Source organism: Botrytis cinerea, chromosome 14 (assembly GCF_000143535.2).
Source record: "Botrytis cinerea B05.10 chromosome 14, complete sequence".
NCBI classification, from domain to species: Eukaryota; Fungi; Ascomycota; class Leotiomycetes; order Helotiales; family Sclerotiniaceae; genus Botrytis; species Botrytis cinerea.
Genome location: NC_037323.1, coordinates 1,117,553 through 1,143,610, shown reverse-complemented (window position 1 = coordinate 1,143,610; position 26,058 = coordinate 1,117,553). Strand labels below are relative to the sequence as shown.

General features: G+C 45.1%; 9 protein-coding genes across 9 annotated transcripts; 5 read left to right on the top strand and 4 right to left on the bottom strand.

Annotated features, from left to right (window-relative positions):
* Positions 1–1,273: 1,273 nt before the first annotated feature.
* BCIN_14g02973 (hypothetical protein) lies at positions 1,274–1,928 on the top strand. Its single transcript, XM_024697136.1, has 2 exons — positions 1,274–1,623; positions 1,732–1,928. Exons 1-2 carry the CDS (start codon positions 1,412–1,414, stop codon positions 1,799–1,801), a joined length of 282 nt encoding a protein of 93 aa, XP_024552951.1. The 5' UTR covers positions 1,274–1,411; the 3' UTR covers positions 1,802–1,928.
* A 37-nt stretch (positions 1,929–1,965) lies between these two features.
* On the bottom strand, positions 1,966–5,357 carry BCIN_14g02970 (hypothetical protein). Its single transcript, XM_024697135.1, has 2 exons — positions 5,144–5,357; positions 1,966–5,004 (listed from the first exon to the last, which is right to left on the bottom strand). The coding sequence occupies exon 2, from the start codon at positions 4,992–4,994 to the stop codon at positions 2,100–2,102; it is 2,895 nt and encodes a 964-aa protein (XP_024552950.1). The 5' UTR covers positions 4,995–5,004; positions 5,144–5,357; the 3' UTR covers positions 1,966–2,099.
* A 2,326-nt stretch (positions 5,358–7,683) lies between these two features.
* BCIN_14g02960 (hypothetical protein) lies at positions 7,684–9,124 on the top strand. The gene is made up of 3 exons (XM_001551257.2): positions 7,684–7,979; positions 8,043–8,286; positions 8,359–9,124. The coding sequence occupies exons 1-3, from the start codon at positions 7,866–7,868 to the stop codon at positions 8,850–8,852; spliced, it is 852 nt and encodes a 283-aa protein (XP_001551307.1). The 5' UTR covers positions 7,684–7,865; the 3' UTR covers positions 8,853–9,124.
* Positions 9,125–9,962: 838 nt separating this feature from the next.
* Positions 9,963–12,411, bottom strand: BCIN_14g02950 (hypothetical protein). The gene is made up of 10 exons (XM_024697134.1): positions 12,288–12,411; positions 11,941–12,216; positions 11,682–11,887; positions 11,102–11,624; positions 10,963–11,051; positions 10,859–10,909; positions 10,726–10,809; positions 10,615–10,667; positions 10,486–10,555; positions 9,963–10,425 (listed from the first exon to the last, which is right to left on the bottom strand). Exons 2-10 carry the CDS (start codon positions 12,177–12,179, stop codon positions 10,229–10,231), a joined length of 1,512 nt encoding a protein of 503 aa, XP_024552949.1. The 5' UTR covers positions 12,180–12,216; positions 12,288–12,411; the 3' UTR covers positions 9,963–10,228.
* A 2,576-nt stretch (positions 12,412–14,987) lies between these two features.
* BCIN_14g02940 (hypothetical protein) lies at positions 14,988–16,416 on the top strand. The gene is made up of 4 exons (XM_024697133.1): positions 14,988–15,186; positions 15,237–15,391; positions 15,447–15,671; positions 15,736–16,416. The coding sequence occupies exons 1-4, from the start codon at positions 15,066–15,068 to the stop codon at positions 16,279–16,281; spliced, it is 1,047 nt and encodes a 348-aa protein (XP_024552948.1). The 5' UTR covers positions 14,988–15,065; the 3' UTR covers positions 16,282–16,416.
* A 56-nt stretch (positions 16,417–16,472) lies between these two features.
* Bcrfc1 lies at positions 16,473–20,189 on the bottom strand. Its single transcript, XM_024697132.1, has 5 exons — positions 20,029–20,189; positions 19,932–19,977; positions 19,839–19,883; positions 17,120–19,786; positions 16,473–17,069 (listed from the first exon to the last, which is right to left on the bottom strand). Exons 1-5 carry the CDS (start codon positions 20,138–20,140, stop codon positions 16,730–16,732), a joined length of 3,210 nt encoding a protein of 1,069 aa, XP_024552947.1. The 5' UTR covers positions 20,141–20,189; the 3' UTR covers positions 16,473–16,729.
* A 219-nt stretch (positions 20,190–20,408) lies between these two features.
* Positions 20,409–21,549, top strand: Bcmrpl16. The gene is made up of 3 exons (XM_001551253.2): positions 20,409–20,874; positions 20,937–21,078; positions 21,133–21,549. The coding sequence occupies exons 1-3, from the start codon at positions 20,443–20,445 to the stop codon at positions 21,312–21,314; spliced, it is 756 nt and encodes a 251-aa protein (XP_001551303.2). The 5' UTR covers positions 20,409–20,442; the 3' UTR covers positions 21,315–21,549.
* A 62-nt stretch (positions 21,550–21,611) lies between these two features.
* BCIN_14g02910 (hypothetical protein) lies at positions 21,612–22,274 on the bottom strand. The gene is made up of 3 exons (XM_001551252.2): positions 22,201–22,274; positions 21,857–22,008; positions 21,612–21,798 (listed from the first exon to the last, which is right to left on the bottom strand). The coding sequence occupies exons 1-3, from the start codon at positions 22,217–22,219 to the stop codon at positions 21,754–21,756; spliced, it is 216 nt and encodes a 71-aa protein (XP_001551302.1). The 5' UTR covers positions 22,220–22,274; the 3' UTR covers positions 21,612–21,753.
* A 2,216-nt stretch (positions 22,275–24,490) lies between these two features.
* Positions 24,491–26,040, top strand: BCIN_14g02900 (hypothetical protein). Its single transcript, XM_024697131.1, has one exon. It carries the CDS (start codon positions 24,779–24,781, stop codon positions 25,697–25,699), a length of 921 nt encoding a protein of 306 aa, XP_024552946.1. The 5' UTR covers positions 24,491–24,778; the 3' UTR covers positions 25,700–26,040.
* Positions 26,041–26,058: the final 18 nt, after the last annotated feature.

The following is a 26,058-nucleotide window of genomic DNA, read 5'->3' as shown; positions in this document are numbered from 1 at the left end:
CTCGGGGTGCACTGGTTGTCATAAGAAGTGCATTGGATATTCATGGCCTATTTATTTGTATGAAGACATTGAGGTCAGGAAAATACGCTTGAAATCTACGCTGTATCGAAACCAAGGTGTTGGGTGGTAAGCCTTGCCGTACTCTTTTGGTTCATTACTTCATATAAGTAAAGGTCTGATATTCTTGCCCTTTTTCATGATATGCCAGACAACACTGATTACTACACAATAACACATAGTGAGCCCTCTCAGCTCAAAGGTCTGTCAATGTTCAGTTTGGCGATAGACATTGGGTAGGGGCATGGTGGTATCTTATCACGTGTACCATCCCCCTTTGAAACTCTCATTGTAGAACATAAGCAAAAGCAAAAGCAAATCCAACATTCCCAATGCATTTTTCATTCCCTTCCTCTACTCCAACTTCCACACAACCTCCCCGCCCTTCTCTCCCACTCCCCTCCATCCCTTCCCCCTGACAGCCTCCTCTCTCCCCTCCCTCTCCTCCAACATCTCCTCCACACTTAACCCCATCCCAAACGCCCCAACCTCTTCCCTCTCCACCCTCAACCAACCTCTCCACCCCATCACCATCAGCGGCCTCCCCATCCCCCTCAAATTCCCCATATCCACCCCCTCCCTCCCATCAACCCCCAAGAGTATCGTCCCTCCAAACTCCCTCCCATAACTATCATGATTCCCACACAACATATACTCTTCCACCCCCTTCAACGTGCTTTCCAGATTCTGAGCCGAAGGTCTAAAGATATGAAGATGTTTGAGATCTGACCTCTTCAGTCTATTCTGCTTCAGTCCTGCTTCCGGCCTCGCATCATCATCTTCGTCATCATCGTGAAATGCTAAGAATGAAGGAGAAAATCTCGAATGCACATCAATCAATACAACGCACTTTCCTACCTTCCCACCCGCGTTACTCAGAAGTGCGGTTAGTATATGAATTAGCAGCGGTAACTGTCTCCCCGAAACAGACAGTCTCGGTTGATTTTGATACGAATGCGACCACAGTTCATCCAGAGAATGTATATGAGTCCTAGCAGGGCGGGGATCCAAAGTATTTGTTAGAGTTGTGAGAAGCTTATGTTGTTAGCCATACTTCCATGTATGAATTTCATTGCAAGGAAAGAGAAACCGAAAGAGAAATCGAAATAGAAAGGAGGGGAGATTTCGTTATCGATAAGCAGCAGCGAGAGATGATAAATAAATATACGAAGACTACATACCGACTCCAAACTCTCTTCGCTCTCATCAACTTCTCGTAATAATCTCCCACCAAATATCTCTTCGCTTGATTGTATATCCATTTTCTCCTCACTCTTTCCTCTCTCCTTTCCCAAATCTCAACCCTCACCCCCCAATCCTTCCCAAACAGACAAACAAGCAAAAGCAACAACAAATGACACCACCCCTCCTCCCCTTCCCACCCAATACCCTCCCCTTCGAATCAACCCTCACGTCCAAGTCGGCCCACCGAAAAGGCTTCGACGGGAATCTCAAAAACTGTGAGTTACTCGAGCTATGGCAATACAATTGCGATTTGCAAAAAGATAGGAATGGGAAGGTTGGGGAAAATATTGTTTGTAGACCTGTGGAACGGCTTTTTCGTCGGTGAGTTTTTGCTTTTTCCTCCTTTTTTCTTTGCTTGGGAAAGACGTGGTGGGAGTGGATATTATGTGTTGAATGGAGGATGAGTGATGGATGTTGATGAGATTGTAGATGTAAAGATCGAAAGGGAACTTTTATGGTGGAGACGACTGTTTGGGAGGGTGAAGGAAGTGCAAAATGATCATGGTCGGGAATTTGGGGCTGGATGCTTGTGGTTAGCGTGAACCATTGCGTGGTGAGAAGGTGATACTGCGAAATGGGATTTGTAGATGTAGAGGGCATTCATTACAGATGATAAAAGTGATTGAGTATTACATGAGTTATTCACGTTCTTGTTTTAGATGTTGTATGTATTTTCATTTCTCTACAGACCGTTAAACGTTGGTTTTCCCAAAGGCATCCGAACACCATTTCATGACCCGTTTTTTAAACCAACTCCTTAAGCCTCTCATCGTCACTCCTGATACCCAATGACGAAATTACAACTTCGAAATCGCATCCAAGAGCTCTTCGATCTCCTTGCCCTTGCCCTTCTCTTCCTCTTCCGCTGCCAAAGATGAGTGACCCTCACTGCCCTCTCCTTGCAAAGTTTTATTCTCCAAAGCATCAAGTTTCTGCCGCACCGCACAAATCTTAGCCTTATCCTGCAGCGCCTCTACATTTTCGTTCGGGAGAACCTTCCAAAAACTCTCCGTCTCGACCATCCTCTTCCAGTACACTGCTAAGTTTTCATGTGTCATGCGATCACTCCACACCTTACTTAGCAACTCAAACACCGGCGTAATTGCAAAATCTGCAAGGCCAATTTCGTCGCCTGCTATGTATTTTGCCTGTTGGGCGTATGCATCCCATTTAGCGAGTTCGGCACAAAAAGGCTTCACGCTAAAGGGAACTGTTCTCCAGATCTTGAGTAGGGTGTTGGCTTCTTCGAAACGGGTGTAATGACGGGCGATCTGACCTGGAGATTTACTTTGCTGTGAGGGCTTATAGATAGCTTCGATAAAAAACATGATTGGCATACATCCTTCGACAGTAGTTCTGTCTGGGTCGTTATCAATAAATTTAATCCCTGGTGTTTCTGGCTCAAGCGAATCGTTAACTTCATGATCTGCTGGTTTCCAGTGAAAAGGTGGCGAAACGGTTGCTTCTATCCAAGGGATTCCGTAGTGGTTGAGCATAAACTTCACACGGTGATCAGCGACGGGATCTCCCGACAAGAAAAGCTTTTTATGGTTCGACATGTGTAGTACGTCGAAGCCTTGGCCGTAGACCTCCTGCCAGTCAAAATTGCTGTCACGATTCTCTTTCCCGAAGGCTAGTAGCATTTCTTGGGTTTGCGGTGTATCTCCATTGATGACCTGCACGGCGTCTTCTTTCCTCTTGGCGGTTGCACCTTGGCCCCAAATCCTTTGTTGACTCTTATCCAGGTATGTGCCAATGTGTCTAAATGTCAAAGATATACGTCCACACTCATAAGCCAGTTCAGCCTTGGATTTCTCACTCGCCATTCTCTTGTCTGGCCGAATGCCATGCAACCACTTCTTATTAGTCTCCAAGCCCATCTTGCACAATGAGTTATGTGGTAGAGCTGCCCTGCAAGACTCTCGATGGACACTCTGAGACTCTGTACATACCGCGTTCTTCACGGGTTTCTTTGTGCGAAATACCATCGTCCGTTGAGCTCCCAGGCTCACATTAGCAATGAAAGTACTAGGAATGATATCCAATGTTTTGTCACTATGCTCAGAAATGTTGTCACTTCCATCTCGATAGAATTGAATCAGTACGTGATTTAGAGGATGACCAAGTTTTTTCTCAACTATCTTCTTGATAGTTTCAACTGTGGGTGAAAATGATAGGAGAGCAGGTGATTCATCTGCCGGGTGACGATATATTGGAGTACTGCCATCTTCTTCGATTTGACCCTGAACCGCTACAAGCCTCGGTACCTCACCACCCTGATGGCCCATCTTCTGCCAAAGGACTTCGTCCCGAATTTTCTCAAAAATTCCGCTTGCCAATGTATCGGGTAGAAGGTTTTGGATAACCGTTGTATCACCTTCACAAAGACCAGCCCTGCCGGCCAATGCATTGTCTTCGTCTTTTTGTATATCGTCAAGAGATTTCTTCTTTGACGGAGGTTTGGGCTGGAGTTCCTCTTTCTCGATTGCCTGGAGCTTTGAACTAGGCAGAGCCGCCTCAGCTAGGCTTGGCGAATTTGACGAGTCAGGTGACAGAATCTTTGTAGGTGCTAGACTGCGTTGTTTTGATGGAATAGGGGGATCTTCTACTTCCACAGGCTTCGCAGTATGTCGACGTGATTTCACTTTCGACTTAGCCTTCTCTCTCTTTTTAGCTTCTGCTTCCAGTTCGGCTGGTGGTTTCGCTCGACGAACTTGTGACCGCAGGAGTTGACTAGTGATTTCGAAATCGTCTTCGATGGCTGACGTCGATGATGGGGCTTTGGTGGTGGTGACTTGCGGGTCTTCTGCTTCTAGCTTTAAGTTCCCCATTAGATTTTCGATCTCAGTATTTCGAGATTCTTTTGGCTGTGGCTCTCTAGGTTTAGGACGAGATTTCTTACTGGAAGTCGTTCTCCTTTCAGCGACCTTCTTTTGCTTCTGTAAGCTTTCAATGAGGTCCCCACTACTTATGACGTCGCACCCCGTGTAGGCTCTGAGCTGACGCAGGGCTTCGTCATGTCTAGCTTTACTCCTGTACCCCAGACAATCCTCAATTATGGTTATGGCATAGCCGTGGCGAGCAGCGTCCATTGCCGTGGCAAACACACTGACATTCGTAAGAGCCCCAGCTATGTAGATCTCTGTCACAAACTTGCCCCGTAGCTTTTGGACTAGACTACCATCCTTGAATGCGGAATAGTATGTTTTGATGAATACCAAGTCTTTCGGAGAGATGGGTGCAAATGCATCTGAAATGGCTGAGCCTCTCGAATTGGGCTTTAGCATGCGTGCTTTGCCTTCGCATTGAACTGTCAGAAAAGCTTCTGCTGCATCCCCCTCACTGCTAGCTATCAAAAGCGCGCTTTCCTCATTGGAAACGGGATCACTTTCAGGGGTGGCTTTGTCGCGTCGACGTCGTAGAAGCTCATTATCCGTTATGATGGCCTCGCTATCACTGTGCGGTTGATTGACTATCCTCGAGACCCCCTCCGTGGAAAGACTGCATATCCATATTATGTCACCCGAAGGCCGGAAAGGCTCGATGAGATTCCTTATATTATCGACATAGCTCGGAGGGTTCTCGACGGGCAGCAAGCTCCCTTCCCCTATGAAATCGTTCTGCAGATCTAGGAGGAGTAGAGCCTGGCGTGTTCGTATGAACGGTATAGTTTGTTCGTCAATCTCAAACATTTGGGGCAACCTATGATGGATATCAACCAAAGTGTTTTCAGACAAATCGAGTTTGCTGGACAGAGAAGATTTAAAGGCTGGCACTATGTGCTACGGGCTGCACGACTCTATATGTTGTGTTTACTAGCTAAGAAACATCCATTGCTTACATTGGTCATTGTTCAAAAAGACCACCGGGAGGTAGGAGCAACGTCGATGCGTATGGAGCACCGCATGATGCTGTAAGATTCCGTAGGCAACCGGCACTGCAAATAATATGCACGGATCTAATGAAATGAAGGTTTCAATGGAAGAACAGACAATGTGACATTGAGTGGTACATAGACGAATGCGAGAGACGGAATCCTCTTGGTTAGTCGACACGATGAAAAGTATTGTTGCTTGTATGGTTTGGCGTGTTTCTCGACATTTAGAGTTAGGGTTGAAATGATAGAGGAAAAAGAGGATACGAAACACGGGCCTGGTGGACCCCGGCAATGATGGCACGCTATTCCTCTTTGAGAGCATTTAACTCACATTTTCGATGAGGATATACTCCAGTGCTAGGGCGGTGGGTAATTGAGACATAATATATCTAGGTATTTGACCGACCAGGGTGGCACATGGTTAGAGTGAAAATGGGAGAAGAAGGAGTGGAGGACGAAGGTAATTGATTGGGGTTCTCGTCTTATTTTTTCTTCCGGATGCATCGATACTGTCTTGGCGTGCACAATTAGATTGATTAGCCGTTGAAATACTACGTAGAGGCAAGTTACCCCGTTGGTCCTCCCCCTTCTCTCCTCTCCTCCCCTCCACCCTCCCCTTCCTTTCCCTCCGACACTGGGCTAAGAGGAGAAGCTAAGAGCCCCATCTACTGGGCAGTAGCTGTATACCGGTAGACAGTTGGCTTATGTTTCCTGCAGATCAACGCATGTGGAAGGAATCCCATGTTGCATATCAATCATTATCATCCCACTCGCATCTCGCTCGCCTGTAGCCATTGACCAACGGTACGAAGAACGCACGCGCAGCGAAATATGGACTCTGTGCTACAGCATATACGCATATAAGCAACTTACATGGCCCGAAACCGTACTCAGCCTACGAATCAAGTTGGCGCGTGAATCAATCGGCCTACGCACTCTCTCCGCAAATCCATCCACCGTCGTAGAAACTTCAATCAAACCATAAGGTTTCGTGTGGCCGTTTGTCGAGCGAGCGTTGTAGTCTGGATGTTCCGTTCGTAAGGGATAATGTCGGGATCCCAAGTAGCGGAGATCGTAAGGTAAGTGAAAATAATGGGGTCTGGGTTTGATACATCAGGGGTATTTGTCCGATGGAATAAAGCGAAGCGCCAAGAAGGAATCTTTCGATGATACCGTTAGACTTTAAAACCATGTATCTGATAGGGGGAGGCGGGAGAAGAGACATCAGCGAATATTGATTGGTTTCGTATTGTGAAGTTTGTGCTTCTTGCATGGCACCGAAATACATTTCCTTTGCATTATAACACGTACTTCTATTGCGTATGTAGCCTGTACGGCGTAGATGGATGGGCAGGTAGGGAATAGTCACTTCACACACAAAATCATCTTCCAAGGCAAGGTGTGTTGTATGCATGTACGCAGCACGATGGATGTCTAATGGGAAAAGCATCTCTCTTCTCTTCTTTCTCCCTCTCCCTCTCCCTCTCCCTCTCGTGCTCGTGCTCGTGCTCGTTCTCCTTTGCCCCACAACTCGATGATACCTAGCCAGAGCTTGAGGTGTCAAACCGTTGAGGAATCAAGAAAACTCCTTCGACACGGCCATCGGAAGTTACAACGAATCATCCAAGACTCGTTTGATAGACGATAGATAGTTAAACCCCCCCCTTGCACTTCCACGGAAGCATCATATGATCAATCATCAAGATTTCATCGAAACAATTTCATTATGATCTTCGCACTACTGCAGTGCTGTTGTCGATCTACCTGCAGCTTGAGTTACGGGGCTCGAGCGGGGGGGAGTGTGGTGTGGATGATACTGGATGCGTGTGGATGGCGGTTGATATGATTAAGTTCTGAACATATTGGCTCATTTGCATGAAGGTTCGACAGGCACAAATGCTTATTGCCAACTGTCAAAACTACTCAGCCGTCCACTTGCATATATCTCGTCGGCTATCGTCTGACAATCGATTGATATGGAAATATTTACCATATTTGTCAATTAGAGTTAACAAGCGTGCAAGACCAGGATGGCTGAATGTGCCACTGAGAAATAGAGTGTCGCCAACCTTCAGAGTTTGTCCATGCCAAAAGCCTCACATTCACATGGCCAACATTCCTCGCAAACTCTTACCTGCAGACAGAGTCGTATTCGGGGACCAAACACCTCAAAGGGGACCTTGAATAGCCAGATGTGAGGTTGCAGTGGAGGAGATTTTCAAGGCTTTAAGTTGAGCATATCATATCATATCATTTGATATCACCAGCTGTTTGATACTACTTCGCAATGCTCTTGGCTTATTAAATTTGCATCGTGAACGTCGTACTTCTTCCTCGATAAAGAGGGGAAGGTACTGGAAAAGCTACCCCGCGAAAAGATAGAAAGTGTGATCACGTGTCTTCGAGCTTCACAGACGAGCCGAGGCTCGGTGTTGATGAGGTCAAGTTGGCCGACCATCCATCCATCCATCTCAAGCTTCAGTATTGCAGTTGTAATTCACAAAGACCTTATTGATTTGCTACACTTATCCTTAATATTCCAAATCTAGAAATCTCCATCTGTCTGCATCAATCTGCTCTAGAAGTGTATCCTACAAGTTAGTGACTTGATTAGCATTCCAATCAGCAATCCAAAACACAAGCAAGAAGCAGAAGCCTGCCCATTGCATCTCCCCAAGCAGACAAAATGGCCTCTTCAAATCCCACCTACAAATACTTTCTCGTCACATACCCAGCACCATATATAGCACATGTGCAAATCAACCGTCCCGAGAAACTCAATGCTTTTTTCGAGGCCATGGTAAGCGCCCTTTATCGGCAAACCGCACTATCACCTCAATCATTCGCTAACCCCTAGATCTAGTGGCTTGAATTCCGCACTATCTTCGACACTTTATCCTATTCTCCCGACGTTCGCTCCATCATACTATCCGGCGCCGGCGAACGTGCATTCTCAGCCGGCTTGGATGTAGAGGCCGCGGCACAAGATGGAGTTTTGTCCGAAAAGGAAGGAAGGCCAACAGATGTAGCGCGAACGGCGCAAGCTATCAAGCGTCACGTCGAAGAATTCCAAGCGTGTATAAGCAGCGTCGAGAAGTGCGAAAAACGTATGTTTCCCCGCTCACATCTTTTTTTCTCCTTGGGAATGGAAATTGAATCAATCTAATCGCATCAAATAGCCGTGATCTGTGTTCTGCATGGCTATTCCCTCGGTCTCTCGATCGATATATCCACCTGCGCCGATATTCGCATCTGTACCTCGGACGTCAAGATGGCCGTGAAAGAAGTAGATATCGGAATCGCCGCCGATATTGGGACTCTCTCGCGCCTTCCCAAGGTCGTCGGTTCTTTCAGCTGGGTCAAAGACGTATGTCTCTCTGCCCGAGTCTTCGGAGCTGAAGAAGCACTGCGAGTAGGTTTTGTGACTTATGTTGAGCCTTCAAAGCAAAAGGCTATCGAAAAAGCGCTCAGTATCGCGAAACTGTTGGCGGAAAAAAGTCCGGTGGCAGTGCAGGGTACCAAGGAACTTTTGAATCACGCTAGGGATAATCGACTGGCGGATAGCTTGAGATACACAGGAGTTTGGAATAGTGCGGCGATCCAGACGAAGGATGTTAAGGATGCGATGTTGAGTGGATTGCAGAAGAGAAAGCCTACTTTTGAGAAACTTTGAGAGGGGTTGGAGGACAACAGATCACAATAATTTGAGATGTCAAGTTTCAGGAATAGCGAGGAGAAATCATTCTACTCCAAAGCTTTCCGGGGGCGTCTCCCGTTGCTGCATCAAAAAGCTGGACATACAATACAGCACTCAAAACTGTAAGATAGCACACGAGATAAATCTCCACTGTGCGATCTCTCAAATGGGAGTTCAAAGAAGTGAAAGAGAGATATACTTGAAAGCACAGTAGATAGACTCGTCTAATATCACTTTCATATACCACAAAGCAATAATATGGTTTAATCTTCCCAAAACTAAATGCGTAGATAGCATCACAGTATCCAGACCATTCCATCTAATAATTCTCTACTTTTTTCCAACACTTAACCACTCTTCCCATCTCATCATCTTTCCTTCTCCTTCTCCTTCTCCTTCTCCTCCTCCTCCCCTCTCTCACCCCCTCTCGCTCTCATCCCAAAATTCTCACAAGTCAAGTTTAAACCGATCCACCCAATCTCCCCACCCAATCTCCATACCCTATCACATCCACATCCCCTATCCCCCATTCACCAGCACCCAAACAATCAACCTCTTTAATCTCACTAGCCTCTGCAATGTCCCTCGAATTTTCATTATCAGCTCTGGCATCAGCTCCACAGCAACTGCTTCGGCCACTGTTGTTTCAGATAACTCTCAGTATCTCCCTCTCTCAAGTCTCATCAAGAATAATTCCTCTGAGCAACTTTGACACTCCTTCTTTTGACATGATTTTACCTACCTGTCTGTTCTTATTTATCCAAGATATCTTTAGAGGTGCCATTTTTATCACATTTCTTCCTTCGTTGCTTGTCTGTCTCTTGTTTGACCATTATGTTTCTCAAGTTTCTTGCGTCAAGATTCAAGTGGTATCATTTCATCTTCTACATCTAAAGAAGCCAAGAAAAAATATGTCTTTTTCAAAAAAAGAAAAGTCTCACAACAAATCCACCAAGTCACCACCATTAAGAAACTCAATCCTTTTATGATATAAATCAGCTTTTGATTGTATCTCAAATATCTAGTTACCAAGTAGCTATCTTGTTTGAAATCCCAAATCACAGCAATATCTTTTTATTTCCTTCCTGTCCTATTATAATAACCATGTGCTCTCATCGTTTTTTGATGGTATCCTTGCCTAGACGAGCACAAGTATCCATGAATGATCGCAACTAATGGAGAAAAAAGAAAAGCTGAACCAACACTAAGGTAGCCCCAGCCTATTTGCCTGCGTTCAACAACGAAGTGTTCTTAAACTTCTTCGTTTGAAACCCGCAACCCATCCCACCACGCCGAAGAGTAAGTGAGAAAAGCAAGCAGCTTTTACCGAGAGAAGTCGAGCAACTTGTCAATTACCAACCACCGTCGCCTACAACCTCCTGACCACCACCGGTAGCCCAGTTATCGTCATTGCCACCAGCAGCAGGAGCAGAATAGACATCGTTAGCCGCATCGCCACCTCCATAGTCACCGCCATCGTCGCCGTTGGCATCGCCAGCAGCATCTTCCTCGGCAATTGGCTCCTTGCAGCGAACCTTGGTGTGGCCCACTAGTCTATGTAAGTATGTCGCGAAGAACAAATATCAGAGAGATGCGAAGGTTAACTTACTCTGCTTGCAGTTCTGACATTGAACGCGAGAATAGTCACGAGGCTTTGGGCATTCCTTACCGGTATGTCCCTGTTCATGTCAGTAGGTTTCCGAATTCGATGAAAGTTGTTGAAGTGTGTTTGACTGACCTCTTCGTCACAGTTGCGACAGATCATGACACGCTCATTTGTGCAATCCTTGGCTATAAGCAAGAAAGTTAGCAAACTTAATAGCTATTAATGCATTGCTACATGGCTTACCTCGATGACCAGGTTGGTTGCAATTTCTGCAGAGACCTCCATCACCTCCACCACCTGTTGGGCAGTCACGAGAGAAATGACCAACTGTGCTGTTTTAGTAAGACCAGAATATAAGAGGAGTTGAAAAACTTACTCTCATTGCAATTCTTGCATTCAACACCCTCGGCGGAGCGTGGCTCTGGGCCTAAGTTCGATGTCAGCCTGCGTTGTGAGATGCGAGAATCTTGCCGAACTTACACTCCTTGGAACTATGACCAGATTTCTTGCAGTTGCGACAAGCGAACTTATCCTCACGAGGAATTGGACAATCACGAACACGGTGGCCACTACTTTAAAGTTAGTATACTTAAAGAAATGCCAGTGTAAGAAAACTTACATTTCACCACAGTTGAAGCACTGAACTTGAACGCGTTCACCGTCAACTCGCTCTTCGGTGCAGTGCTTTACTGTGTGTCCAAGCTCGTTGCAACGCGAGCATAGAGGAACACCACGATCAACAGGCTCACCAGCATCGGCGAGTCGCTCAAGATTCTCCTCTGGGGTGCCGGGCCAACTCTCCTTCTCCTTGGGGCGGCTGTGCTTGCTCGACTTGCGCCAAGAAACAGAATACTTGCGATCAAGGTTACCCTGCAAGTCCATGTTGGTGTAAGTCTGGGTGAGTTCCTTCTCCATGGCAATGAGATAGATTGGAATGTTCTGAGTACGGAACGCATTCTCCAATTGAACATATGTAGCATCTGGAGAAGCCTTGATGTATTTCATGACCTCATACTTCATGTCATCGAAGTCACCTTCTTGAGATTGCTTGATCAGATTTTCCCAAGCAACTTCAGCAGCAACATCTTCGACATCGTTGCGCTCGATCTTGCGAGGATTCTTGCACTCAAGGATTGAATGTCCTACAATGAAAGTCAGCCTTAGTGAAGATGTTTAAGAGATATTGAGTTTAAACCTACCTTCCTCTTTACAATTGTTGCAAAGCTTGGGTGGAGCAGAAGGGCAGCCAGATGCACGATGGCCTGATTGCTCACAGATGCGACAAGTACCGGTGAACTCACGAGCGACTGCGGGATTAGTGCATTCGGCCTTTGTATGTCCCTCCTCGCCACAATTGTAGCAAGATCTAGCCTTTGGAGGTTGGGTGCATTCAGCCTTGGAGTGACTGACGGAAAGTGAGTTAGCGGAGTAACAAAAGCCGAAAAGTTGAGACAATACCCTTCTTCACCACAGTTGAAGCAGCCTCCACTGCGACCACCACCACCGCCTCCATTTTCCTCACCACCACCATATCCGCCATAATCGTTCGCGGCGCCATCATTGAATTCATTTGCTGCGTACTGTTCAGAAGAACCAGTTGCAGGAGCGTTATTCCACTCTCCCCCACCTCCACCACTGACTACTGCAGTCTCTCCAGTGCCCCAACCATTGCCACCGGCAGGAGCCTCCCAAGACATTTTGAAGGACTTGAGTGTTGCGAATATTTGATTCGATCTGTGTGAAAAGAATTAGCCATGTGTTGAGAGAAATGGTAGAAGGTGAAATAATGCGCAAGATGAACCAACTACTTGGGTATTGCTCCAACTCAAAGACCTTCCTAAAGTTGGTATCAAGAAGTAAATTGAGAGACAAGTAATAGATCAAAGAGCCCAAGAAGCCAAGCTGATAGGCAAGACTGCACAAGCGCACGCGAAAGGAGTGTTAATAAGAAGAGAGAGAAGAGAGAGAAGAGAGACGGAAAACTTTGTAGTTGCGAAGGAAAGAAAGGTCGAGAGGATGAAAGCAAAGACTCAAAAAGGTGGGGTCCAACTCAAGTGAATTGGATCCCAATCAAGAAAGCGCGACCTTGGCCTTTCCCCTCTTCCTAACTGATCTTAAGTGCCTCTTCAAGCGAGTGCGCACCTGAGAGATCGTCGATTTTGTCGATTGAAAAAATAAGAGGATAGTTGCAACAAGAAAATAGTGGCGTTGAACTGTGCTTTTGAGTGAATTTGAAAGGAGGAGGAGAGGAAGGAGATGGAGATGCAGATGGTGATGGTGATGGTGATGGTGTTGTTGATTGTGTAGTTTTTTCTCCCCAAAAGTTGAGAGATCGAGAAAAAGATGCTCGCAACAAGAGGAATACAGGCTTGAAGGTATGCAAGATGTGGTGAAAGAAAGGATACACGGAGGACTCGTACGTGCTTTGGGAACGCGACGTGAAAGTTTTCTGTTTGAAGAGGGAAACATTGGAGAAAGGGTGATTTACTTACAGATTTTGGTATGGATTAGCAGATAATAAGATCGTGAGGGACTCTGCGATCTCAGTATCAGTTAAAGAAGGAAGTATCTTGATGAATTCCTTTTGTTTGGATGGAGAAAAGAGAAATCTGAAGAAGTTGTTGTTGTGGGAAAAGAGGAAGAAGAAAGGGCAAAGGGGAGGAGCAGATGTTTTGTTTTAAAAGGCGGCAGGCATCTAGCGAATGCTTTTTTTCAATCTCTTCCAATCAGAGGTTCAGATGAATATCAGAAAGGAAGCTAATTATAATCTTTCACTTCTTATTCCCAATTACAACAATCAAGAACTTGATCCCCACAAGAATAAATACTGACGGGGTACACCCCGAGTCCAAGTTGTGATAAGATTCTATCATAGTTCATGAAAATGAGACTCAAGAATGGTACTTCAGAGTCTTTGTGGCACCCCCCTCATTGAAAGTCTCCTTACTCTCTCGGTTCGAGAGCCAATGAGCATCTTTGTCAAATTGTGATACTTTTCAGACATACCACTTCACCAGCACTATGTTTGAGCATTTGCCATCGGACTGTACCTGGATTTTATTAAATATTTTGGACTCTACAAAGATATGTAGAATACCTCTCTCTGCCTTTTTGTTCTTCCACTGATGTAATTGATCAGATGAAATCATGCTAAAAGATAAGTTTTACTGCTTGAGTTCTTGAAGTATCATTTGAAAAGACCTCCATAAAGTCACTCTGACTCTAGTCTGCATGGTTGCAGAACTACAATTGATTGATACTGACTAAGGCAGTGTATCAGGAAGTCCCAACCTCTGATGCCCAACATTTCATACACAGAAATGCCTCTACTTCTTGTTATCCTGTTGCTTCGCAGGCAGATTTTAGCATTCCAGTAGAGCAAAGCCTGCCAGCAGAACGAAGTAGGCATGGGGAATAAGTGGCACCATTGGGATGTGATGGAAGAGTTCTAATGCTATAGAACGCAGCAAGTATGTTCCATTTCCTTTGACTTGGAATGTCAAACAAACGATGCGGTACTTACGCAGAAGAAGTTTTCGCTATAAGATCTGATCCTAGGAACTACTAATTGAATCCAAGAAGGCTCACCTGAGTACTTACCGATACTTGAGGCGAATCTAAGATTTTAAACGGCTCTTGATTCGTGATGATTGATTGATGCCTCATCGGTTTCCTCAGCCATCGAGAGAGATTATAACACCACCAGAGCGGGAACATGGAAATAATATTAGGTTTGAACACTCTTTTCCACATCTCATTACATATAAACTGGTCCACTAACCAATCCTCCTGGACAGTAATCGCAATGATTCGACTTCCTTGTCCCAAGTTGTCGCATTCTATCAGCGCCAATGAAATTATCCTTCGCGCTTCAAGCTGGCATACGGTTCCAGACTTTGCACACTTGAGACCAAAGCGAGGAGCTACAAGGATTTGGAACTGGGCTACATTATGATACATGCATAGCAGATATCCTCTACGTTTTGTCAACTTAGAAAAACGAACAACACGCTGGTCAATTTTCACCACAGATTTCCTCTTACAGTCCACCCATTACGACTCGGTCAGCACAAGATGTCCACGAGATGGCTGTGAGTTCACCGGACCTTTACTGAGGTTGAAAGAAGGTTTTCAACCAATTTCGACGCCATTCCCAAGACATGTGGAGCTCATGACTAAGAAAAGTTCTACTATTACATTGGCTACTTGATTCAACGGCGTCGGTGCATATTCATCCGAACCACATAACGGCTAAAGTAGAATCTCAACGCCCAAAAACTATGACACTCTTGAAATGACCAAAATGATGGTATCCAGGTAGTCATTGATCATTACCTAGGCTCAGAGTATCCATCCCACTCTTCGGATAGCGATAAGAAGTCGTACCTAGGTAAGTTTTGATATCTGACAGTGAGAGAGCCCCGCTTCGACATGCCCCCGCTATATCACGACATCTTCGAAGGGTAAATATTTTCTGCAAGTTGAATTCTGTTTCTCTACACTTTGAAGTATCTTCAAGAATCTCTCAATTCCTCTCTCGCACTTTCTATTTTTCCGAAGAAATAACACAATCCTCCTCCAAAATGGTGCCAGTTCCAGAAGACCTCCCAGAGATGGAATACAGATACCTAGGCCCATCTGGTCTCCAGGTATCTGCCATCTCCCTCGGTGGTTGGCTCACATACGGTGGCCATGTTGAAAAAGGTATAGTTTCTCATCTTCTTTGGGTTCATTGCAGAATTAACATACGTTAGAAAACACATTTGCATGCATGAAAGCTGCCTATGATGCTGGGGTCAACTTCTTTGATTGTGCTGAAGGTTATGCTGGAGGAGAGTCTGAAAGGGTAATGGGTGAAGCCATCAAAAAGTTCGGATGGAAAAGAAATGATCTTGTTATCTCAACAAAGGTACCCCTCCACACCCCTAAGTTTTTACCCCGTAAGCTTACAAGAGGCAAAATAGATTTACTGGGGTCAAGCCAATGGCGAGAAACTTGCCAATAACCTCGGTCTTTCCCGCAAACGTATCATCGAAGGCACTCATCTCGCTCTCGAACGTCTCCAATTGGACTATGTAGATCTCATCTATGCTCACCGACCGGACCGCGCTTGTCCCATGGAAGAAACCGTCCGGGCATTCAACCACCTCATCAACACCGGCAAAGCATTCTACTGGGGAACTTCCGAGGTAAGCCCCACAACCCCTCAAACTTAATCTCCGTTCCACCCCCAGAACTAACCCCCCCCCTTAGTGGACCGCCGCCGAAATCGCCTCCGCCCACGCCGTCGCCCACCGCCTCAACCTCATCGCCCCCACAATGGAACAGCCACTATACAACCTCCTCTCGCGCCAAAAAGTTGAGGGCGAATTTCTCCCTCTTTACAACGAGTTCGGTCTCGGCCTAACCACCTTTTCCCCTCTCAAATTCGGATTCTTAACCGGAAAATACAACGCCGGTATCCCCGCCGATTCCCGTCTCGGAACATCCAAAGACGCTTTTGCCGACCGCATGAGAGCTAAAACCGGCGACGATTCCTGGAAAGAAGACATTGCCGCTGTGGAAAAACTCATGCCTATTGCGGAGAAACTCAACATCAGCATGGCTAATTTGGCTATGAGTTGGGTGTTGAAGAACGAGAGAGTTAGCAGTGCGATTACCGGGGCAAGTAAGCCGGAACAGATATTTGAGAGTGTGAGGGCGTTGAAGATTAGAGAGAAATTGACCCCAGAGATTATGCAAGAGATTGATGACGTTTTGGGTAACAAACCGGAGGGGTTGCCTAAGAGATATGTTTAGATACATTGACGGGAAGGTTAGGCTAAGGATTTATAAAAGTTATATAGATGATGATGGAAGTATGGAAACGATAGATAGCGATATCTTATACTAGATGTTTTCTTGATATCCCGCAGACACAAAGCTTTGAATAAAAATGAACGGCTCAAATAAAATAAAATAAATTTTTAAGATTTATGGCATTGTGTATTTCACATTTAATTCGGCCTGGGTGCCAAAAACTACCTAAATATGTGCAAGAAGTTGCAAATAAACTTAACTGAGCTATCTCCTCCATTTCGACTCCAAACCATGTCGTATTGCTTCATTACTTTCGCTACTGTCACACCCTGCAGATGAAATCATACAGATCTATAATTATACACCACCAAAACCTCTCCAGCAAATCAAATATCTTTTCTACCCCCTAAATGAATCAAAATTCCTCAAAATTCCTCAACCCATTCGGTTATTTCTTCCCCTTCTTTGCACTAGCACTGGCCTTCTTGGCTGGCTTCTTTTTGGGTTTCTCCTCTTCCTCTTCTTCGTCATCAATCATACTATCATCTTCATTACTCTTAGCCTTCTTCTTCGCCGGCTTCTTAGCTGGCTTCTTCTTAGGCTGCTTAATATACTTATCCTTTTTCAAATCGGCTTCTTCATCATCGTCGACTGGTTCTGCAATAACTTCTCCGTCATCTTCTTCCTCGAATGCTTCTTCCAAGTCTGGTTTTACGGCGGCGACCTTGGCGGGTTGGAAGACGTTACTTGCTTTCATAAATGGGACAGGATGGGAACGTGAGTTATAGCTTTGGTTCGTTAGTATTGCTAACTTTGAGAAGACTTAGTGGAAACTTACGATCTTGTAAAATTGGCTTTAGTTTGGGTTTCCAATTTGATACTTTCCATGTCTTGTTCTCCAACACCCAATTCCATGATATAGTCCCAGTCTTCCCGAGTCAAGAAATAACTGTCCATGAGATCGATCACATCTTCCACAGAATCTCTGCCCTCAACATCGAGTCGGCGAATGAGTTTGTCCCAGAGAACGGGTAAATATTGTTGACGAATCTCATGTCGGTCTCCAGAAGATCGTAGTCGCATGTGTGACTGAATTTCCTTCACATAACGAGATAGCTTTCCATGCTTACTATTGTTGCCAAGCCAAGACGTAAAGTTGGTTCTTCCGATCATCGAGCCAGATACAAAGCTTGACGGTCGAACTGTACTGAAGACTGCGTGTGTAGGCATAAGAGACCATTGCTGTTGGGACCCGTGAATCATTCGATCAACTAGGTCACCGTCGCTAATACTCTCTGCTGCTTGGTCTACAAGCTGGAGTACTTTGAGTCTGTGCTCTTTAGGTGTATCAGAGCTGCTGGCTAGTTGTGGCTTGGTATTCAGGTAGTTTTCTTGAATCATCAAGGGTGTAAACTCATGGTCATTGAAATAAAGCTCGATCTTATCGTTTAAGGTAGATTTGCTAGCAGGAGAAAACATATGACCTCCAAGGAGCTGACTAGTGATGTCCCATGGCTTAAGAACAACATGCTTCTCCCAAGCTTTTGACATCTCCTTGCCTTGGTCAAAATTCATGGCTGTTTGATCAAGTTTGACAGTAGATATCATATTGATAATCTGTCGAATATCTTTATTGCTGCCCTCGATAAGAGCATCGATGACTTGAACCGGGAGCTTCATACCTTCTCGATGACAGATAGTAGCGATACGTGAACGAACCATATCAACCGTAGGTCTCCTGAATGGCATGTCGAATGTCACAAAATCAAATGGCTTCATTTTCGGAAGCTTGCGGTCATTGCAGATCAATATCATGGGGATATCGGTCGTCTTGCAGATTTTGGCAAGAGCTCCTACACCACCTCGATCTCCAGATGACATACCATCGACCTCATCCATGATTAAGACCAGTTTCTTTTTAGTCTTATCGACATCTTTCCCGTCGCCTGCGAAATAACCTAAAACGGAAGTGTTGTTCAGTACTTCACTCAGCCCAGTTTCAACAAGTTTTTTGCTTCGAACATCACTAGCGTTTCTCTCTAGTATATCATAACCGGCAAGTTTGGCAGCCAAATGTGCCGCAGTCGTTTTTCCGATTCCTGGAGGACCATGGATAATGATGGCTCTGTAACCTCCAAGGCCATCCGCACCCCTCTTTTGAAAATTGTACTTGTGCGCAGTTTCCCAGCCCTTGAGCCAAGCCTGGATCTTCTCAACTTGACCTTTGTTGCCACAAATTTGATTCATTTGCGTTGGGGCGTACTTTGTAGTCCACAATTGTGATGACGTTGGCACTATCGCTTTGCGGGGAGCTGCTGGTATAGAGGATTTTCCTTTTGCTTCGGCAAGCTTTTGAGCTTCCTTTTCTGCTTTCTCCAACTCCGCAGCCTTTCTCCGCTCCTCTCTGTCCATCTCAGCCGCGTCTTCTCGAATTTTCTTCTCCTCGGCTGCTTTCTTTTCGTTGTTCTTCTCCGCAGCCTTTCCATCGCCACCATTAGCAGGCAAGGTTCTTAGAAGATGAAAGATACCATGTTCGTCAATGGTCTTAATTTTCAAAGTTGCTATCTTTCTAAGCTTGCTCGGGCCAGCATCTTTTCCAAGTACAACGAAGTTTGTTTTGCTGCTTGGTGCACCGGTGATTTTGCCCCCATATCGCTTGACGAGCTCTATTCCCTCATCTCTTGAGATTGTGTCAAGCATTCCAGTAAAGACAAATGTTAAACCTACAAGGCAATTTTCAGGACCTTCAGGAATTTCCGCACAACCTGCAGCTGGCGGGGCACCCGAGTTGCCACCACCTCCACCAGCTCGCCAATCGAACTTGACACTGTCATCTTTCGGAGGAGGGGTTGGGGCTCGAACTGTTGGAACGCTGTCTAGGATTGCCTGTATACTCGAGCTCTCTGGAGCGGATACCTTCTTGGGCGGGGCACGAGGTTTTTTGGCGGGTGGTGGCTTTGAGCTCTTGCTATTAGAGGGTTTCTTTGCAGGAGTAACGTCTTCCTCGTCCTCGGATTCTATATCAATAGATTTACGCTTCTTGCCATTCACAGCAGAACTCTTCCCTGGCTTTTCAACTATCATCATGTCGTCATCATCGTCGTCATCATCAGGTACAACAAAAACGTCGTCATCGCCTATATCCTTCATCTTGATATCTTTATCCTTTGTGGTTGGTGTAGAATTCGACTTTGACACAACTCTCTTGGGTTTTGGTAGGACCTCTTCGTCGCTGTCAATTTCGACATAACCGTCGTCCTTTCGCTTGCCTGTCTTTTTTGCATCTGCTGCAAATATATCGTCGTCTTCGTCGAAGTCATCATCATCTTCGATCACTTTGTATGTTGTGGGCGCCGTTTTCCGAGAAGAAGATCGACCATTCGCTTCAGGTGGCGGTGATTTTGCCTTAACGGGAGTCGATTTTACTTGTTTAGCTTTGGGTTTATTGCTCGAAGCAAAGAAGTCATCCGCGGTCGTTTCCTTTCCTTCAGGCTCTTCTTTTTTTCTAAATTACCAGGTCAACAATGTGAAGAAAGGAGGAACTGGGCAAACCATACACTGATTTCTTAGGCGCAGCTTTTTTGGGTTCGGGCTTTTTTGGCCTGCAAGACTTTAGTAGGAGCTTAGCAGGGTTGCTTTAAGAAACAAACAATGGTTCTTCGTCATCTTCGCTATCCTCAATAACCTTGCGACTTTCTATGTTATGTTAGTACCATTGTAAAAGCTCAAGAAATTTGAGCAACTTACTGCTCTTCTTTTTCTTGGAATCTTCCTCCTTCTTGTTCTCCTTTCCTCGAATGGGTGTAGCCATAGAAGTTCCAGGCTTACCTCCAAAGAAGCTTCTAATATCCGCAGGCATACTGAGCAGATTCAGCGATAGCTCGCTTTGGAAATACTATGAGTTTTACAGAAAAATAAATTCGTTGATAGAAGCAATTGCTGGATGAAAATGGTGCTGTGAATTAGCTTGCATCTTTTTTGGTTACCTACGGTATGTAATACGCGACGACCCGACGCGGAAGTAACGCGTTGCCACTTTAAATTGATTTTGTCCAAAAATTATCGATGCCTCAAGAATCAGGTAAACACATTGAACCATCGAATTTGAGGATCTAGGATTTCTTTAGATTTGGTCGACAATAACGTCCATAGCCATCCACCATGAAGCCCCAAAGTTTGCAGAGCTTCACGGCTCAGTTTGGGAGGCTTTCATTAGCCTCCAATACAATTCGACCTCTTGGTCCCATCCTAGCCCAAGCCACAGCTTTCTCCGCACCTTCGAACCACACTTCTCAGTCCTGTCGTTCGTTTTCTAGCACAGCCGTCAATTCAGGCAATTGGCTTCTGCCTACGATGCCAGAAAAAAAGAGGTCACGGAAAGGAAGACCCCGTGTGCCGACAGGAGGATCAGCTAGAGGTACCACTTTAGTATGGGGGGAATATGGCTTGCGAATGTGCGATCATCATCGCCGTGTTAGTGCGCAGCAATTGAAGGTTGGGGAGGACGCTATTAAGGTCAGACTGAAGGGTATGAGATATCGATTGTATAAAAGAGTTGCTGCCCAAATTGGTGTATACAGCAGTGGTAACGAGGTAAGCACATGCGCCAGGACTATATCTAAGATCGCAAGAATGGAGGCCTAATGGTTTCATAGGTTCGTCAAGGTAAAGGAAAGGGTTCCTTTGATCACTGGGCTTCCAGGATTGCTGTCAGCAAGATCATATTTGAGTTGAAGGGAGATGTACACGAACAGGTCGCAAGAGACGCGTTTCGATTAGCAGGCAATAAAATGCCAGGTCAGTAAATGTGAACCTCATGTCCTTCTCATATACTGATTTGTACAAATATAGGTCAATATGAGTTTGTCAAGAAGGGGGATCCTCCGGTTGTTGGAATCACAAAGTTAGATGGGGTTACCATGGAGGAGTTGAAGAGACCAAGAAGAAAGATACCATTAGACTCGATACCTGTCGGTTCTACTGCAGAAACTACACCATCAAGTGTGTCGACGTCGACTTCACCGGATGCGTAGGACGAGGAAATGTATATTGTATCATAGAGCGCATTGACATTTCCAGCCCATAAATGAATGGAGATGTACAAAATCACACTCCATATTGTAGTAAATGCTTGACCAGAGCAAGTGTATGCGGTTTCATGTAGAGGTCTCAGTATACCATTGGTCCCCAGATGATTTAGAATAGTCGACGTCCTCTTGTCTGAGATATGTCAAATGCGACACGGCCAAGGAGCCTCAAATCACAACATTAATACATATTGGTAACTCAAGGCTTCCCATGAAACAGAACCACGAATTTGTAAATTCCGTTGTGATGTTAATGAAGATTATCTTTGACTTAATTAAATACTCCATCCCCAGACCAAAAGCATGCTTCAATAATCCATCGTATTGAACGCCACAAATTCCTGTTTGACGCCAGTGCCTTCAACACAACATGGTTCTCTCCGTTCTACTCAGATTCCGATTCATCTTCGACCTGCGTTTCCTTGAGTGCCTGGAGAGTAATCAAGTCAGCCACACCAAATAGACCATAAACGTAAAGGCATACATACCTTTTCCAGAAGAGCCTTCAAATGCACCAATTTGCTCTCTTGGATAAGCAAAGTTTCATCGTCTAGATCCTCGACGATATATTCATGATGCGACTCTGCATCTATCTTGACAATGAGAGATTTGATAGATGGATCGCACTCCACAAGGGTGCCTTGCTTTATTGTTAGACAAGATACATCATGTGATTCCAAGCAAACTTATACCAGACAAAATGCGAACTTGCATCATCTGTCGGTGTATACTCAGAAGTGTTCTAGAGCACTGGGTAGACGATCAAGGATCAAAGGATCAAGCTAGTGAAAGCCAGGTAGATGACATGGCGAGAATTTTGCTTAATACATACCTCTAATAGCTCGTGTCATGATGAATATACCAGTCGTTGTTTTTTTCTTTTGACTTCCCGAGATGCCTGAATCCTCGTGATATTTTATGTGCCTATTTGATAAACGATGAAGGTCTGTATTAATGCAAAGCAAGTCGGCTAGAGGCAGTGGCCCGTGCAGATGAGAATGCACCTTTCCTATTACGTATTTTGGGGACAAGAACGCAACAGGAAGCTTCGGGTACAGCCAGTCTGCAATATGAATTGACCAATTTCATGGTGGGTGGTATTGCACCATCCTTCACATACAAGTACATTTCTTTACAGTCTACTAGATGCGCTCTAGAACATCGGAACCAAACAGGTGTACAAAATGCTTTGAATTCACATCAAACACTCCTGGCAATTTGGATCAGTCAGCTACGAGATTTGAATACCCCAGATCTACAAACATAGCATCCTGGGCTGATGAATCTCGGTAATGTTCCCCCTTTCATATGGTGTACTAATTATACCTACTGTACTTATGACAGCTTGATGCTTGTTGTGGATCCTTTCAACAAAAGTAACTTATCTGTTTGAGGTATACCCAAGAGTATGTTTTCGCACAGCCAATGGAAGATGATCTTCTTTGTTTTTCTTTTGGCGAGGACAAAAGGGAGGAGTAGGTCGTTGGCTTTCATTTTGTGATTATATGCTACTATTGTAATTTGAAAGTGCTACAAACATTCGTCGGAGCATAGAACTAGAGCTTGTTGGGTTCAAGAAGTCGGACCTTGAAGGAAAGTTAGCTCGCTGCTGGACAAAATATTTGGCCAGATGACTTAGTCTATCCAAAGTTCATTCGATCTTGCATAGTTGTTGAAGTCTGAATGACCCAGTATGCCTTCTACATCAGAATCACATCGAGGCCCGTTGTCTATAGGTATATCCGCAAACTGTCGCATCTTCCATGGCCAGAATTATATCTTCTCGGTCATCTAAAAAATTTGAAAGCCTTGTTCGAGACACCAGGTCTCCTGTTGCATCTCTCATGCGGTCTTGCAATCTAGGTATCCCACTGTCGATGTACTTGTTTAATAAACGATTGTGGGTTTTTTAACATACTGAAACTTTCCGCTTTAACATTACCCATTTTGTCACTTGGAGAGTAGCCATAGTCTAGATACTCGGGCACTTGCCAAAGGGTGCGCAACATACCCAGACAAATGTAGGTTATGGATGTTCGGCATCGACCTGCAGCAATGGTTCCTTAATAAGTATTTCTATCAACAATTGATCATCAACAACCGCTTGTCGAAATGCAGCCTTTCAATCAATACCCACAAAAACATCTATAAAATCTTGGTATGCCCGCCCATTAGTCCTTCCTTGGAATGCTCCAACCCACAATGATCCAGTCCCCACTACAAACCATTTTCTCCTCTTTCTTCTCTTCATGCCCCCCCTAATCCTTATCTTCTCTTTCCTGCTTTCACGATGTGCCTAGTTCCACGCACATATCCCGGCACTTCACCCTCCCCAGCCTCACAGCCCATGCATGCACTGCCTTCGCAAATTCACGCCCGACGAGCAAAGCAAAAGCATCACAATGCCAACTTCCTCGACCAACCTTCGCCTCTTTTGCAACTTCTGTGACTCATTGCTCGATTTTGTATGCTACCGATCCGCTTTACATCTCTGTGTTTTAGCCTTCAATGTTGAAACGTCTTGCTTCGCGACTACCAGGCTAAAGTCATGACGCTTGCCTTTTGATTTGTGGGGTTTGGTGCTTCTTCCACTTGGATATACAATAACGACGAGGCCTGATTTGCGAGTTTATAACTCCTATTTTTGTGTTGAAGGGTAGTCGTAGTATAAACCGGAATAATGAATGCTCTTTGCATGTCCCATTCCATTTGAAAACAATGATAATCGGCACGGACAGAGCGGAACACACGCCGAGCCCGTTTATCCGAGAGCGGTTGTTCCAAGTCTTCTCCAATTGGTTGACCCCAACACAAGCTTCTTAGGCCACCGTCACCGGCTATCTAGGACAGGGTTAAGACCAAGACACAAGACAAACTGACACAGCTTGAATCCATTTTGTCTAGAATGTACGGGGTAGCATTAGCATTAGCCCACCAGCCATACTGAGGCGTAAGGAAAGTGGCAGGATTTCTGGTGCATCGTATTACGTAAGACACATATCCTGGGTATCCGGATATCCTCATTCTCACACTCATTTATTTATTGTCTACAGTATTCTTCGTTCGCTTTCTCTTTCTCTCTTTCTTTTTCTCCTTCTCCTTCTCCCTCTCTTCCTCCTCCAGAAAAAGTATACAAGCAAGGCTTAATATCTTATTCATCTTTTCTTTTGGCTCCTACTCACCAGCGTGTTTGTTTCTTGTTGGAATTCGTACTCGTACAAAAGCGCGCGGATACCTTGCTTGCCACTACTTGCGACTGCGAGAAAATAGCTCATACAACTGCAATCCTTATTAATACAAAGAAGGTTTTGAATGACGAGTCTGCCTTGGTAGAGCTATATTCACATCTTTATATCTTTCAAGGCAACTTGCTTCCTTTCTTACTCAAGATATTCATCAAATATATAGATATGCCATCAAAGTATCAGAAAGATGTCTGCCAATGCACCAACATTCAACGTTTCTCCTCAGTTCTCCTCGTATTTTCGATAATCTTTCCCAAATTATCTTGCGCACAGATCCCCGACGCAGTGTCAACAACATTCATCACTTCGGTTACCCCTCCTTCATCCACCCCTCACATCTTGAATAACCGTCAGATCTCCTCCAGTACAGACCCTGACGAGGAGAACACATCAAGCCATGTCTACAACTACTATTTCGTAATTGTCGCTGTTTTTGTAGTCATCGTTTTCTTCCTTCTACTGTACATTACCCAGCGACGGAAACGAAAAGCACTACTCAGACGACATAATGGACAGAATGCTTTGGCTCGCGACGTACAATCTTTTGCGGATTTTAGAACGAGATTTGGACCGAGGAGAGGGGGAGCGGGGGTAATGGGTATGACGATGGGAACGATGGGTGCAAACAGAGAAAGACAAGAGGGGTTGGATGAGAGGGGTGAGGCGCCCCCGGCTTATATGGAGGGCGATAAACCGCCAAGTTTGAGGAGTGAGGATAGGGTTACTATGGTAGCTTCTCATGAAGTTCAAGCCAATGAAAATGGAGCATCCAGTGTACCGGCTGTGGAGGCGGATACTATCAACAATTCTATGGAACGAAATATATCGGGTGTGGAGTCGAGACTATCTGCGGAGCTTTCTCGACCTACCGCTACGACGGCGAGTAATTCAGCAACACGGACATCGATAGGAGGTTCATCAACACCGATTACAAGCGCAGCAGATTCGAATGAAGAGTTGGAAGGAAGGCCATTGAGTCGAAGTATATCGGCGCGTCCACCGTTAGGACCGCCCACCTATTCCGAGACCTATCCAGGCGGGCAACATAATATAACAAGACCTGCTGCTGCGGTGACCCACGACTGATTTTGTTCAAACAGGAGATTGATGAGTGAAACTAGGGCCTCATCTGCAATGCAATATGGACAGTGTTGGAAGCAGCATGGTTGAATTAACATGCGAACGATTTTTACAATGGATATTTTATATAGGTTATCATAGAACGGCAGGCCGACTAATGAGGATATGGACAGTACGGCGGGATTGGACGAGGTTCTGGGTATGGGATTTTAAATGGATATCCACAAGATATGAGAGCTTTGCGATGGCGCATTTTTACGATTATGAATATTCAGTCATGAAGGATTCTTGGCGTATGGTTATTGTGTAATATAGTCGAATCATAATAAATATGTATATCAACGACAAAAAGTTTCTTATCCTAA

Bases quoted from the DNA above. Each gene is read 5' to 3' on its own strand.
- BCIN_14g02950 (XM_024697134.1), bottom strand. From the start codon at position 12,179: ATGTCTTGGGAGGCTCCTGCCGGTGGCAATGGTTGGGGCACTGGAGAG. The intron at 11,625-11,681 runs GTAGGTTTAAAC...CTTTCATTGTAG, and splicing joins CAACAATTGTAAAGAGGAAG to GACATTCAATCCTTGAGTGC. The intron at 10,910-10,962 runs GTAAGTTCGGCA...CATCGAACTTAG, and splicing joins TGGTCATAGTTCCAAGGAGT to GCCCAGAGCCACGCTCCGCC.
- Bcmrpl16 (XM_001551253.2), top strand. From the start codon at position 20,443: ATGAAGCCCCAAAGTTTGCAGAGCTTCACGGCTCAGTTTGGGAGGCTT. The intron at 20,875-20,936 runs GTAAGCACATGC...ATGGTTTCATAG, and splicing joins TATACAGCAGTGGTAACGAG to GTTCGTCAAGGTAAAGGAAA. The intron at 21,079-21,132 runs GTCAGTAAATGT...GTACAAATATAG, and splicing joins AGCAGGCAATAAAATGCCAG to GTCAATATGAGTTTGTCAAG.
- BCIN_14g02960 (XM_001551257.2), top strand. From the start codon at position 7,866: ATGGCCTCTTCAAATCCCACCTACAAATACTTTCTCGTCACATACCCA. The intron at 7,980-8,042 runs GTAAGCGCCCTT...CCCTAGATCTAG, and splicing joins ATGCTTTTTTCGAGGCCATG to TGGCTTGAATTCCGCACTAT. The intron at 8,287-8,358 runs GTATGTTTCCCC...CGCATCAAATAG, and splicing joins CGTCGAGAAGTGCGAAAAAC to CCGTGATCTGTGTTCTGCAT.
- BCIN_14g02910 (XM_001551252.2), bottom strand. The intron at 21,799-21,856 runs GTATGTATGCCT...ATTACTCTCCAG, and splicing joins TGAAGGCTCTTCTGGAAAAG to GCACTCAAGGAAACGCAGGT.
- BCIN_14g02900 (XM_024697131.1), top strand. From the start codon at position 24,779: ATGCCATCAAAGTATCAGAAAGATGTCTGCCAATGCACCAACATTCAA.
- Bcrfc1 (XM_024697132.1), bottom strand. From the start codon at position 20,140: ATGCCTGCGGATATTAGAAGCTTCTTTGGAGGTAAGCCTGGAACTTCT. The intron at 19,884-19,931 runs GTTTGTTTCTTA...AAAGTCTTGCAG, and splicing joins GAAGATGACGAAGAACCATT to GCCAAAAAAGCCCGAACCCA. The intron at 19,787-19,838 runs GTATGGTTTGCC...CTGGTAATTTAG, and splicing joins GCTGCGCCTAAGAAATCAGT to AAAAAAAGAAGAGCCTGAAG.
- BCIN_14g02973 (XM_024697136.1), top strand. From the start codon at position 1,412: ATGACACCACCCCTCCTCCCCTTCCCACCCAATACCCTCCCCTTCGAA. The intron at 1,624-1,731 runs GTGAGTTTTTGC...ATGAGATTGTAG, and splicing joins GTGGAACGGCTTTTTCGTCG to ATGTAAAGATCGAAAGGGAA.
- BCIN_14g02940 (XM_024697133.1), top strand. From the start codon at position 15,066: ATGGTGCCAGTTCCAGAAGACCTCCCAGAGATGGAATACAGATACCTA. The intron at 15,187-15,236 runs GTATAGTTTCTC...AACATACGTTAG, and splicing joins CGGTGGCCATGTTGAAAAAG to AAAACACATTTGCATGCATG. The intron at 15,392-15,446 runs GTACCCCTCCAC...GAGGCAAAATAG, and splicing joins ATCTTGTTATCTCAACAAAG to ATTTACTGGGGTCAAGCCAA.
- BCIN_14g02970 (XM_024697135.1), bottom strand. From the start codon at position 4,994: ATGTTTGAGATTGACGAACAAACTATACCGTTCATACGAACACGCCAG.